General features: G+C 44.9%; 1 protein-coding gene across 1 annotated transcript in view; it reads right to left on the bottom strand.

Moving 5' to 3' along the window:
* The window catches only part of USP13 (ubiquitin specific peptidase 13), a 116,304-nt gene that overhangs the window by 37,913 nt on the left and 63,314 nt on the right, over positions 1 to 15,077 (bottom strand). The window contains exons 9-12 of the mRNA XM_049629553.1: positions 13,084 to 13,155; positions 12,390 to 12,483; positions 2,244 to 2,369; positions 373 to 526 (exon numbers count right to left, since the gene is read on the bottom strand). Coding sequence (XP_049485510.1) covers positions 373 to 526; positions 2,244 to 2,369; positions 12,390 to 12,483; positions 13,084 to 13,155 — 446 coding nt within the window. The remainder of the gene's footprint in view (positions 1 to 372; positions 527 to 2,243; positions 2,370 to 12,389; positions 12,484 to 13,083; positions 13,156 to 15,077) is intronic.

Raw genomic sequence — 15,077 nt, forward strand, 5'->3', positions numbered from 1 at the left:
TTTCCCTCAGAACTTATAGCACAACTCATGAGTGCTAATGTTCAAAGAATTTCCCACATTTATAATTACAAATAATGTCCCACCAAATTAAGCTGACTCCAAGCCAACTGGTTGGTCAAATTTATAGGCACTAAAATAGGTTCCATCCGTAATCCCTCCAACAAAAACCTGTGATGCGTTGGACTCTTCTCACAAGAAAATCACATGGGGACTGAGGAAACGAGGAAAAGAGACGTGCCAACCAGACACCATCTGGGCTGGGTCTACTCCTGACGCAACTTGGCAGTGACTGAACCGTATTCCTTCTCTCCAGTTCGAGGGTTTTCACGTATGAGAAAGCACACTGCTAGTTTCCCACTTTGGAACCATTACCCTTGTTGGTTGCTGCCTCCATGGCCACAGGTAACTGCATCAGGTAATCCACCCTCTCCGTGTAGCGGACTTTCCGGGTCTGACAGCACTGAATACGTTCTTCCACCAAAAACCGAAAAACGTCACTTGGGTTTTCTGAGCCAATGCGGTTCCTCTGAAGATTAGATTGTATCAGGTTAGTAAATTTAGGACTATTGAGCCATAAATAAAAACTGGCATAAAACAGAGTATCTATCAATCTGGTGTAGAGACTGGGCATTACTAAGCATTCCCTCTGGGCATGGCAGTTCACCTAGAGTACGTTCATAACAAAACACTGGCATTTCTCTAAAGTCAAAAAATGGGGGACTGGTTAAATAAACTGTAGTTCATCATGTGAATTAACATTATGCAGCCATGAACAGTTATGAAAGAGGGACTGACCTAGATGGAATCAGAAGAAAGGGGGTGAGGGAGCCATACTAAAGACAAGGCAGGGGGGAGGCGAGGGTAATAAAGGGTTGCCCTGGAAAAATTAAGGCACATATGATATGATCATGTAAATGCATTTGTGTAAATTACATACAAATAAAAAAGAAATAATGCTACATCCAAATATGTAACGATATGGGCAAAACATTCACAACAGGTTAAGTGGAAAGTAATGCTTATAGGAGCGCCTCAGTGGCTCAGTCGGTTAAGCATCCGACTTCAGCTCAAGTCATGATCTCACAGTTAGTGAGTTCCAGCCCCGCGTCATGCCCTGTGCTGACGGCTTGGAGCCTGGAGCTGCTTCAGATTCTGTCTCCCTCTCTTTCTGCCCCTCCCCTGCTCACACCCTGTCTCTGTCTCTCAAAAATAAATAAACATTAAAAAATTTTTAAAAAGAAAGAAGACAAAACAATGCTTATGAAACAGTCTGGAGAGAATTAATAAATGCACCCAGGGAGGCGCCTGGGTGGCTCAGTCGGTTAAGCATCCGACTCTTGATCTCAGCTCAGGTCTTGATCCCAGGGTCGTGAGTTCAAGTCCCAGTGGGTTTGAAACCTGCTTTAAAAAAATGCACCCAGGGGTGCCTGGGTGGCTCAGTCGGTTAAGCGTCTGACTTCAGCTCAGGTCACGATCTCGCAGTCGGTGAGTTCGAGCCCCGCATCGGGCTCTGGGCTGATGGCTCAGAGCCTGGAGCCTGTTTCGGATTCTGTGTCTCCCTCTCTATCTGACCCTTCCCCATTCATGGTCTGTCTCTCTCTGTCTCAAAAATAAATAAACGTTAAAAAAAAATTAAAAAAAAATGCACCCAGAAAGTGACTGGTAGGTCAGACACCAAAATGTTAGCACTGGTTGTTGGTAGGGGCTGTTCTCACTGGTGATTTTTATTTTCTTTCTGCCTTTTTATATTTTCCACAAGAACATGTTTGTAATCAGGAAAAAGTGGCTGTTTTTTAAGAAGGGGAAAAATAGTTTAATCACAAATTCTCAGTAGCTTTGAAAAACCACAGCGTTTAATGTGGTTTGACTCTGCTGTGAGCAAAACGTGCCCATCTCTTCTGAGTGGTGGCACAAGGACACCAAAGACCACACCCGCCTCTTAAGGAAGTCTGTCATGGAGACCAAAAAACCTGTGAATGAAATTAGGGACAAACACTCTTATAATTACAAATTAAAGAAGAACAGGAAGATCCAGAAGTGCTACAAAACAGGGACTGAGAAGCGACTCTGCCCAACGGGCTGCGCAGAGCAAGCCTCACACCAATGCCACATGAGCTTGGACCATGAGAGATTCGGGAAAGGGGCGGGGGGTGGGCACCCTGGCCACAACACAGTGGGCTGCACCTGCGGATTGGGCACACCTCTCACAATGCTTTGAGCAGTTTGGAAAACCGCCTTCTCACCTCTACTAGATTCACCAGATGCAAGAAGAACTCCTGGGCATCCTGCTGTCTATTAGAGGAGAATTCCGGGTGGCTCTTGCTTACGAAGGCCTTAAACATGCGTGGAGAGATCCCATTCTGTTGAGGCTGAGATGTAAAAATAAAACCAACTTACAATAGTTTCACACACGTTAACAGCACTGAGCGGCCAGCAGGGTAGGGATGACCATAAGTCCCGATTTTCAGATGAGACTACTAAAGCCCACAGAAGTTAAACAGTGATGACAGCCAACGTTCGCTGGACGTTTAGTGTGCAGCAGGCACCGCATTAACGAAACACAGGAGAAACACCTCCACTCTCTAAAGAAAGGCATTATTCGACCCATCTTCACAGGACATGCTCCAAGGCAGGCCATTATGGCCCACTTCAGGGCAGGCGAGAGAGGCAGGAGTGGGGGTTCTCTGAAAGAGGCCAAAGGGGAGGAGAGCTCTGCAGCACCCCCTTCCCTCCTTGTGAGAGAGTCTGAGAGAAGCCCCCGTAGAGACGGGGGTGCAGCACACCTCATTTTATCGTGCTTGACTTCACCGTGACTCGACGATACTGTGTTTTTTTACAAACTGAAGGTGTGTGGCCGCCCTGCACCAAGCAAGTCTGTGGGCGCCGTTTTTCCAATTGCATTCACTCATTTTGTGTCTGTGTGTCAAATGTTGCTTAATTCTCAAAATATTTCAAACTTTTTCATTATTGTATATTTGTTATGGTGACCTGTGATCAGTACTTACAACTCACCGAAAGCTCAGATGATGATTAGCATTTTTTGGCAGTAAGGTATTTTTCATTAAGGTATGCACATTGTTTGGGGGGGTTTTTTTAGACATAATGCTACCACACACTTAACAGGCCACAGTGTCAGGGCGCCTGGGTGGCTCAGTCGGTTGAGCATCCAACTCCGACTCAGGTCACGATCTCTCGATTCACGAGTTCAAGCCTGGAGCCTGCTTCAGATTCTCTGACCCTCCCCTGTTTGTGCTCTGTCTCTGTATCTCTCTCTCTCTCAAAAATAAGTAAACATTAAAAAAATAAAATTAAAAAAAGAAGGCCACCGCGTCGTATAAACATAGCTTTTATATGCACCAGGAAACCAAAAAATTCATTTGGCTCCCTTCATTGCAGTATTCCCTTTATTGTGGTGGTCTGGAACCAAACCCACATTCTCTTCGACGTATGCCTGTACCTCCAAGAGAGGAAATGGCACAGCATGCCCCCAGTAACCGCTGCAGAGTGTTCAGGCTCATGAGCGTGCCCTTGGCTGTTTCTGGATCAGAGCATGGGTTGTTTCCAGGAGCTTGCCCCTTGCCTGGAGAAGCTGGAGGAGGCTAGCAGCAGCTGCCAGGATGACAGAGTGCAAAGAGTGGGTGGCAGGGACAACTCTGATAGATAAGGATACGTGAACTTCCCTGGGACCAGAAAAACAGTAGCCAGGCTCCTTCAGAAAGGACACTGCATAAGATGATGGAAAGTCAGCTGGCAGAGGAGACTTGAGGCAGGAGCCAAGGTGGGGGTTACAGAAGTCAGTTGAACAGAAAATAGGGAAAGGTCCCTGTGGAGGTCCCTGAGGAGACAAGCAGGGAGGAGGGACACCTCTAAGGAACCACTAATGTGCCCCTACAAAAAGGCTAACCATGGCAGAATACACATGGCAGCCAAGAGGAAGCCAAACACACTAGCTCAGTGAAAGGCTCTGCCTCTTGTCTAGTATCTCCATCCCTTGATCCTTACTTGACTTTAGAGGGGTCAGAGCCAGAGGGAGCAAGGACACAAAGCTACCAGAGGATGCTGATGCTAGCTAGCCCTTGTGCACTGCTGGTTTCCATGACTCCCAAGCCTGGTAGGGGAGAGATGCTTTCAACTGCCTTTGATGTGAACTGGACTTTTTAATGCTGGTAATCTTCAGGAAATCACTGGAAATCTAGGCGATCTGCCTGAGATGCTCTGAAGAGGCAGAACAGGATGAGTCCATATCACCACGGAGGACAGAGGTGGGCTCATGATAAAGCTGTTTCCTGAGTCCCCTCCAAGTTCACCCATCTAATAATGGTGTTACATGTCACTTCACCCAATACTCACAAGAACCCCGCAAAGAAGAGACTTCTGTTATCCTCACTTGATAGCTAGAGAAATGGAGACGGGCAGAGAAGTGCCAGACAGATCTTTCAACTCAAAGAGGTCTTACGACCCGATTATCATGCAGCTAACAGAGCAGAACCAGAATGAACTCCAGTTGTGATTCCAATTCCAAGCTCTCTGAAGCAAAGATAGGGAGTGGCAGCTGTAGCACACAGTAGGTCTCAGTGAGACAAACCTCAGCTTGCCAAGCAAGCAGAGGAAGTGGTTCATGTACTGTGCAAACTGTGTGGCTGCTGCACACCTACTTCTTCTCAAAACCTCCACTTGCTATCCTGAGAAACTTAACAGAAACCCATGGGGGAGGGGAAGGAAAGAAAAAAAAAGGTTAGAGTGGGAGAGAGCCAAAGCATAAGAGACTCTTAAAAACTGAGAACAAACTGAGGGTTGATGGGGGTGGGAGGGAGGGGAGGGTGGGTGATGGGTATTGAGGAGGGCACCTTTTGGGATGAGCACTGGGTGTTGTATGGAAACCAATTTGACAATAAATTTCATATATTGAAAAAAAAAAAAACCTCCACTTGCTCAGCTTCTGGGCCACGTTCCCCTCTGCAGTCCAGGGAACGTGGTCCCTGGGCGGGCCATCACTGAGTACACAGCACAGCGTGCCTCCCACTTCCTGTAACTTCCAGTCTGCTCTGGCCCACCTCCTCGGCCTCACTGCAGGCTTTAGCAGGTGGAGGCCACGTTTCACACTTCTATGAGATCTCCTGGACATCCAGGTCAATGCCTAGGGTCCAGGGACCATGTTAGGTGTGCACGATCACACAATCAGATGCAACGGGGGATGGGAAAACTCTCGTACCCATCTCCCTGCAGTCCCATAGCGGCTCTACGTGTAAATTCTCCCCAACACATATTTCCTAAAAGCAACGTTTCTAATAAAACTCTGGTGATTTTTCCTATCTTGTTGAATATATATGTGACCTAACCCTGTCATCCAGTATTTACTAATCACCTACATCACGCAGAGCACTACTGGGGATTCCACCTTCCAAGATCTGAGAGACCATGGGGAAATGAAAGACAACACACGTGTCTGTAACAAATGCTGAGGGACACTGCAGAAGACCCACAACAGCGCCAGCAGCTCTTAAAGGAGAATTCTCCAAAGTGGGAGCATTTGGGCATCTGAGGACCTGGAAACTGTACATAAATGACCAGCTTACACACATGCGTGGCGTCAGATGTGCTTCCAGTGCTAGATGAAGACCAATTTACACCTGATAATTAATGTTACTACCTGTATAAAGACCTCCCGGGGACGATGTAACAAGCGTAACTCTCTTCACTCACACTGCTTGATGCCTGTCTACCACATGGTGTCACCCAACACAAGCACACAAAAATAATGCCTTGCATCACGGCTAACATTTATTCATTCATTTAACAGAAATTTACTGAGTGCTATAACATGTCAGCCATTGTTCTAGGTACTTGGATAAATACTTACTAGATGTCAGGCGTAGTTCTAACTACTTTATACATGTATCTTGCTTAACTCACCTAACCTGATGAGGTGATGATAATGATGATGATTTTCTCCACTTGACAGATGAGGAAACTGAAGCAGAGAAGTATTAAGTAACTGGCCCAGGATCACACAGCTACAGAAGTCAGCTACTTGCTATCTCACTGTCTGTCTCCCTGTGTGTGTCTGTCTCTCTCTTTATCCCAGGTCTTTTTTTTTTTTTTTTTTTTTTTTTTGTAGAGAGTGAACAAGCAGAGGAGGGGCAGAGAGGAGTAGGAGAGACAGAATCCAAAACATCCTCTGTGCATCATCAGCACACAGCCCGACATGGGGCTCAAACTCAGGAACCATGAAATCATGACCTGAGCCAAGATCAAGAGTCAGACACTCAACCAGCTGAGCCACCCAGCATCCCTATCCCATGTTTTAATACTGCTAGTAATAATTACTAGCTCTCATCTCTGATGGCCCTGAGTCCATCTCACCAGTTGCTGAAAAAAGGAAAACAGTATGCCTTGGACTCTGACTGAGCCCTCTTCAAACCCACACACTTCTGGAGTCAACATTCCAGGCCAGTCCAGCAACTATTCCTCTGCTCTTGGCAGTGCAGAGGCACCACACGGAATGAGCCTTTTCACATTGAGCATATGTCTTTAGGCATTCACATACACACGCACTCACTGCCTGCTGCTGATGACATTTCTTCCTGCAAGCTGCACTTCAACCCGATGTGGCTGCCAGTCCCCATCAAAGCAGCTGCCTTGGAAAGTTCAACAAGTCAGTAAATTCAGAAAAGCTGGCTGCTGCTCTGTGCCATTCACTGTGTGGTCATACAACTGGGAGGAGAAGTTTCAACAGGGACTGTGGTGAGAACCCCAGCACCTCAGCCCCGCACTGGGCCGTGGCCCAGCCTCATTCATTACCCACCCCCACACCTCTTCTCTTTCTGTGCCCATTTCATTTGTTTTCCCTGGACTGACCTTTCTTAATCCTTTGTTCGATCCTCTGTCAAGCTATAGCTTGTTTACCATTGAAAAGTTATTTGAAGAAGCTTCCTAACCAGAGAGACGCTATCTCTTCCTCTCCACGTCACACTGCAGACCAGCTCCTGGCTTTTACCGGGTTCAAGCATCTTAGTTAAAACTAGCTGAACTCCACAGTTAATGTCTTGGTCATCAGCTGGCCTGTCTGCCTGTGCCCATGCCCCACACCTTATCTATCTGATTTCAGATGGAAGTCTTACTAATTCCTATACTCAACTATTAGTATGTTCCCTTCATATCTAGCATAGTCCAAAATCTTCCAGATCTAGCTTCCAGCTTATCAGGAACACAAGCTGAAAAAGGCAACAATCTTTAAAGCAATCCTGGGGCAGATGATTCAGCTCCTTCCATAAATCAATAGCTTGCAGAAAAAAAGGGAGGGGGATTTGTAAAAGTCATCTTTGATACTGCAGGGGAAACTCTGGGCATGGACTGCATATTAGATGATACTAAGGAATGGTTGTGAATTTTGTTACTGTGCTACTAACACTTTAAACAACTTTTAACATGATTTTTATTGGGGGGGGGAAGGCATTCTAGTCACAGTTGCATACTGAACATGTACAGGTAGAAAAGGAGGATGCTTGGGTTTTGTGTTAAAATCCTGCGGGGAAGAGAAGGGAGAGGAAGGGGAGGAAAGAGGAAGAGAACAGGGAGGAAAAGTTGAGCTCAAGGGGGACTGCTGAAACCAGACTGGCAGAATGGTGATTGCTAAAGCTACACAATGCTACTTGTGTGCATATTTGCAAATTTAAAGAAAAAAAAAATTTTTTTTAAGACCAGGCTCTGGATAAGGCAGTTAGTTAAAAGAAACCAAAAAAAACAAAATAAGAATCAAAGAACGAAGTCACAGAAACCACATCTCTTAGTTGGCAGTGCGTCACTGACATCATCCCAGTGTCCCCTATGGGTCTATCACCACACAAGATGAGAGGGAGTGACCAGACCTGACCAAGAGTCAGACCTGCCTTCAGGAAGCATACACTCTCACCATGAGCCAGCTCTTAAAACACCTGAAGCAATGGCTAGTCTCAACAACTAACTTTATTAAGAGGGAGCCCCAGGAGTCTCCAAAATAGCAACCACCTAAGGAACCTGTCATATTTATAGGATACTGTACTTACTTTCTCCATCAGCAATTGCAAAACAGATCAGCTAAAATTAGCGAGAGGACTACAGTGTTCAGAATCTTTCCCACATGCTTACTTATACAGGGCTTTCTGTTTAACCCTGTACCAAGAAAGCAGCCAGATACTCTCCACTCACATTCTGCTGAGCCTAAAGCTTTAATTAATAAACACACAGGAAGAGTGGGGCTTTGTATCACATTAGAGCAACACCCGTATGGATATTTACATTGTAAGACCACAGGAATAAAAAGAAAGCTAGATGCATCTCAGCCTGTCCTCAGTACACGTGTATGGCATCTGTTCATTTAAACTTTTATTAATCTTTTTTTTTAAATTTTTTTTTAACGTTTTTTATTTATTTTTGAGACAGAGAGAGACAGAGCATGAACGGGGGAGGGGCAGAGAGAGAGGGAGACACAGAACCGGAAGCAGGCTCCAGGCTCTGAGCCATCAGCCCAGAGCCCAACGCGGGGCTCGAACTCATGGACCGCGAGATCGTGACCTGAGCTGAAGTCGGATGCTCAACCGACTGAACCACCCAGGCGCCCCTAAACTTTTATTAATCTTAAACCATAAACCTTGGGCCAGTAGTTCCTAACCCAGATTCAAACCCCAAATCTCCAAAGAGAAAGGAACAGAGGGCTTTCCCCAAGCTATTTTTCATATTTCAAAAAGTGAGTTAGAAATGTTACATTTTCCCCACCGAGAAAAATGGAGGTTAGCGAAAATAAAGTTCTTATGCTTGGGAGTAAAACTACATCACCTCAAAGCAGAACACTGGTAATCTCATGGTGATCAAAAACGAAGACCGGTAATTCCTCATCAAGTATTTTTTTAGAGGGGAAATCAAATGAATTGTCATGTAAGAAATGCAGTTTGTTTAAAATACAGAATTGTTTAAAACATGTTATCTTCAGAAGAAGAAATAAATTAGAGTTATTCAGCATTAAAATGTGTGAAAGCATGGTCTTAGAATGCATAAAATCAGGAGTATTTTTTGAAGAAGAAGAAAAAGCGTCCTTTTATAAAAGTGAGGAGGTTTTATCTACAGCAGATGCAATTTAATTTTAAAAATCAATTCAACAAATTCATGTAGAAATGGCATTGCCCAAAACAAATACAGCAAATCTTTTTATAGATGAAAATGTGCATTAAGCATGTGTACATAAAAACTAGATTTTGCCTTGGTCTACAGAAGACCAACTTAAAACTAGAAAGCATGTAGCCTAGAAAGGACCCAAGATGTAAGACAGAGGTATTGAGAAACACAAGTTGCTGGGCCACCTGGCAATTCTGCAAACTTTAAGGACCCCCTGTTGTCATCCACCTACACCATCCACACACTGGGGCACTGGAAAGCCTGAAGCAAAGCCAGAACAACTATCAGGGATGCAGAATAATGTAGGGGTCAAATGCAGACTCAGGGGCCAGCCTGCCTGGTGTAAATCCCAGCTCTGCCACTCACTGACTGTGTAACTTTAGGCAAGGTTTCTGTGCATTAGCGAACATACAGGAAGAGCCAGGCCTTTCCTCAGCACTATGCAATCTTAGCGATTCGTATTGCTGGTGGTGGTGGCCGTGTAAAAAGGCCTTCCCACCACATGGTGGCTCTGACTTCTCTCTCATGCTCTCTCCCTTCCACAACACATTCCTCTTGTAATCCATCCCCTTCTCTGCTTTAGCACACCTTCTTTCTTCTCTTAGGGCATTTCAGGCACATTACAAATCACAAAAGCCACAGGCCTGGGACAAGGCCACCTCACCAAAGGGCTCCTGACACCTCAGAGAAGAGTCTCACAAACTGGTTTCTCTGAAACCAACTGCCAGTGAAAATCCTGATGCCTCAGAAAGTAATTCCCTCCACTGGGAGGGGAAATGGAGATTTTACTATGAATCACTTGTCTGTTCAAACAGCAGCTTAAAACTGACTCCCCCAGGGCCACAGATTGTATGGTCAACTCAAGCTCCTTTTGAATGTTAAAGAGACCCTGGTGATCTCTGAACCAAAGGCTCACTTGTATCCCACCCAGCTAGATGGTCTTCCCCACACTCCCAAGATGCACATTGTACTACTGGTCACATTCAGGATCCTTTCTCTAAGACCATTAGATCACGGTACCTTGGAGCAGGAAAGGATTTCACAGATCATCTAGATTAAAGGTCACACACTCAAATGCAACAGCATACTGGCCAAGTCACGAATCACAAAGGGACTGGAGCCAGCTGGGGACTGTGTGTCCTGTTTGAAGGGAGGGCTGCTACTCAGCTCCAGCCATCTGCTATCATGGGCCTGGAATCGCCACAGGGTCTTAGTGTTTAAGAGAAGCTGGAAATTCAGGTGTTTATGTGTGGGCCAAGGAAACACACCTACAGGCCAAATATGGCCCAAATGCTGGGTTACCCATGTTGGGCCAGACAAAGCTGGGGTTCCCACTTGTAGGCTACAGACCCTGGAGATCACAGAGCTACTGCACCACAGTCACTCAAACCAACAGTGAGGAGGGGGCAAGGGCCCCAAGCAGTCACTATTCATAGAATTTGAATAAATACATGCCTTACTCATATAAGAACTACTTTTTTTCTAATGTAAAAGGACATTGTAATATTAACCAAACCAAACTTTACTTGCAAATATTACTAAGTTGATGATTTTTATTCTATATTTTCTCAAATGAAGAGACTCCAAAAGCACAACACCAGGCAGGAATACACACAGATTTTATTTACACTGGAGAGACAACCTTCACACCTGCAACAGTCACAACCACCACCCACACCAATTCTGCCATTTGACCGCTGGGGTTGGAAGCTTGCGTGACTAGCCCATGATCTCACAGCTCCTTGCAGAGCCAGGAAAGGAAGCCAGAGTCCCCGAGTCCCAATCCAGTCTCCTTCTCCTCCACCAAGGAAGGTGGGCTCTGACCCAAAAGTGTCCCACAAAGTGACATAGTGTGGATGAAAACCCAGGATAAAATGTGATGAAAACAAAATGCTGGGCCCAGCTGTTTTCACCATCACCTCTTCAAGGATTCATGGGAGCTCAGAGGTGGAAGAAGCCTGAATAACCCCCATACTCCAGCCCCACATCCAAACCATCCCTTCAGCTGTGTCCCAGATGAGGGCCTTCCAGTCTTGGATGGATGAAAGACTCGTTATCTCGCCATAGTGGATACCAACGCATCTCCCTGCCCCCACACCACTCTGATCTCCCAGCCCGGCCATTCGGAGTATCTATTTCCCTCTCCACCCTCTTAAGTCCCTTCCTTCTCCCCACCTCCAAACACCACCTCTAAATGCTCCCTTCATAATCTCCCTTCTCCCAGCTTCTCCACTTCCCCAACTAGCCAGCTTTGTTATGAACAAGCGTTTATTCACTTTGAATTCCTGCTGTCAGTCTTGTTAAGGATGACCGACTGAAGGTGGGAACACAGAGGTCAACACTTGAGAAACAGATTTGCCCACTAAGTCAAAACAGAGCACTCTGAGGGCAGAGCAGGTGGTAGAGAAAAGGGGCACGCACTCCATTCAGGCCATATGCAGCACCACGAGCCGGGCTGCCAAACGCAGCTGTGTAAGCTGTGTACTGCAGAATTTCAAGGGCACCTCTCAAAAAGACCAGGTTGTGAGCAGTGTCCTCTGGAGTTGAGCAACAGAACCACCCAGGGAGGGGTCAGTAGCCCATTCTGTAGGCACATGGAAACGCAAGTCTCCCTATTAGGAGACGGGGTGCATCTTGCATTTATTCTATCAATAAACAGTGACTGAATGGCCAACTGAGTCTCTCATATCTGAGTGTGGTTTACAAATCTGCTAGGAGCTTACCAAAAACAAGAACCACCCACCCCTCCCCAGAAGTTCAGAATTCCCAACTCTGAAGGTGGGAGCAGGGTGGAAGAGGAGGTGGAATAGGAATGTGTGTGTTGCTTTTTAACAACCAGCTTCTTGAGAAATCCTAGCAAACAAAGTTGAGGCCTAGGAGAAAAAAGACATTATAAGGGCCAAGATTATGCTGCCCAAGGAGAAAATGTTTGTATATTTGTATCAGGTTTATTCCTTCCATCTCAGCTCTATCTTACAAAGAACACTGTTCTGAAAACCAGTGACAATGGCACGCACATAAAATCCATAAAGCAACTATGACTAGAAACACCAACCCTAGCTATTTCTTACCACAACTTTTAAGAGCACACAGACACCCTAGACTCCAAAATGAAATAGCTATTCTAATACCTTCCTAAATTTACAGCCACCAATTGCCAAAACATAGGAAATCCGTATTTTAGCTGGTTAAGTCCCCTCCTACCTGCATATCAATGTGGCAAACACTGGGACACATACCTTGTGTTCTTCCTTCATCACCTGTTCAATGAGTTCAGATTTCACTGGAGGCTTTGAATACTGGCCTGAGAGAAGGCCGTGTCCTAACTTAGTCCTGGACAGGAGGGACAAAGAAAAACAAAAACATCATTGTTGTTTTCCCATAGAGATATTAACATTATCTATGAATGCTTTTAGCTGGAACATTTTATCTTGGTTACTCAAAAATAACTTATTTAAGGCGGCTTGGGTGGCTCAGTCAGTTAAGCTTCCGACTCTTGATTTTGGCTCAGGTCATGATTTCACAGTTTGTGAGTTCCAGTCCCATGTCCAGCTCTGTGCTGAGAGTCTCCTTGGGATTTTCTTTCTCTCTCTCTCTCTCTCTCTCTCTCTCCCCCTCTCTTTCTGACCCTCCCCTGTTCACACTCTCTCTCAAAATAAATAAATCTTAAAAACTTTAAACACTAACTTATTTATTTCATTCTTCTTGATACCGATGTCATTTTTAAACTAGCCTCAGTCCTTTATAAATAACTATTAATATCTTTCTTCTTCTAAAAGTAACACACGCTCATTTTATAACACTTTTAAAAATACAGAAAAGAAAAAAGAAAAGAGAATTGCCTTTAATTCTGCAACCCAGCAATAACCACTAAGAACACTTACTGGATAATTTTCTAAAAAAAACTTTAGATACCTTTTAATCAGCACTTACATCTGTGTGTTGAAATCCTGTGTTGGATCTAAAGGAGAGTAGTCAAATATTCTTGGAAGATTTCCCACATACCTAGAAAATGAGAAGGGAGAGTCAAAACGTAGGAAGTGAATGAACAGAAATAAAATAAGCTGCCACCCTAGCTAAGACCTTCTTGTCTTTCTATCAAAGTTAACTCATCCACCCAAAGAAAACTTTTCCTGAAATCTTACCTTTACAGCTATCTTCATGGCCTTCCATTGTGCTTCTATCAGTGGGTCTCAACCCTGGGTGCAAGTTAGAATCACCTAAAAAGTTTCTCAAAAAAATACCAAAGCCAGGGTCACTCCCAGACGTTCTGATGTTGTTGCCTGAGACTGAGGCTTGGGCTTTGCAATCTTTTCAAAGTCCCCCAAATGACTATAACATGTAGCCAGAGTCAGAAACCACCGGCTAATGCCATCACAACTGCCATCTCAAAAACGAATGGTAAGGCTGGAAATTATCCCAATCATATCAAGATGAATAATGATGATGACAGGAGTAACAACTACTATCCCTTAAGGGGTCTCTATATAACCTGGTTGGGTCTTCATGAAAACCATATGAGGAAGGGATGGTTATTGTTACCCATTGGAGAGATAAGAAATCAGGATGCTTCCAAAGTCACCCAAGGAAGGAGTGATGAAGCCCAGAGTGCACCCAGGCAGCCTGGCTCCAAACCTATGCTCTGAACCAGTTTCCTGGAAGTACCTGCCCTATCTGTGATCCCTTGAGCAGTCCCCAACCCGTCCTTCTGACCAGTTTACATTGACAGAGCAGCGCCAACTTCCACCACCCACAGCTAATCTCACTATACAATCATTCACTTCTCAAGTTCACTTCCTATTTCATACCCTCTGTTCTGTGCTGTTCATCTTTCCATTTTCAAGCTTTAACTCTCTGAGTGTGAAAGCTCTAGAAAGAAGAATCTAGAAGCAGATCCCTTTCACTGGCACTTCATGCACTCTGCTCTGCCCACTTCTCTGACCTCATTCCCATCCCTCTCCCCTAGACCACAACACACCAGCCACATGCCCTTCTTTGCCAGGACATGCCAAGCTCACACCTGCTTCAAGGTCATGCCATCTGCTCTCTTTCCCGGAATGTTCTCTCCACAGACCCTTGCTCCATCTCAGGTCTGTTTAAAAGGCACCTCTCCACCCCTCCTAATTCCCTATCACCTGACCCTGGCTGACTTTCTTCTTGGCATGCTTCAGTATTTGCAATTCTATAATTTATTTATCTCCCTGTTTATCATCTCTCTAGAGATTATATACGAGAGTATAATCTCCATGAAGGCAGATACATGATCTGAATCACTGCATCTCCAGAACTAGAATAGCATCTGACATGTAAAAGGCACTCATAAAATATTTGTGGGGGGCGCCTAGGTGGCTCAGTTGATTGGGCATCTGACTCTTGGTTTTCCTCAGGTCATGATCCCAGGGTGATGGGATCCACCCCGCATCAGGCTCCACACCCAGCATGCAGCCTCTTTAGGATTCTCTCTCTCCCTTTCCCTATCCCAATCCCTCAATCATGCTCTCTCTCTCTCAAATAAAAACATTTTTAATTTAAAAAAGTGTTGAATACATTTATATTATGTAACCGTATAACCAATTTCCATAACTGACTACCTACAAACCAACATAAAAGGCATTACTATAATAAAGCCCTAGCAGAGAACCATGACAAATAATAGTCAGCAATGACTTCTAATCAGATCCCCCAACTACTGGACACTTGTAGGCACCTGCTGTCTACAAACTCAGAATTTATTCCCCATATTATGTACCTATGCCAAAATTAACAGAGCCCACTTCTCTGGGACAGTCCCATTCAGATGGTTTTTGGATGTGTCACTAGGGCAACAATTCCATCTAGAAATTTTCAGTCGACCAAGAGCCAAATAAGAGATCAACCAAACTTTGGAACAAAACTGTCCACAGCCAGAGACTGTACTGAGGAATTGT

Source organism: Panthera uncia, chromosome C2 (assembly GCF_023721935.1).
Source record: "Panthera uncia isolate 11264 chromosome C2, Puncia_PCG_1.0, whole genome shotgun sequence".
NCBI lineage: Eukaryota > Metazoa > Chordata > Mammalia > Carnivora > Felidae > Panthera > Panthera uncia.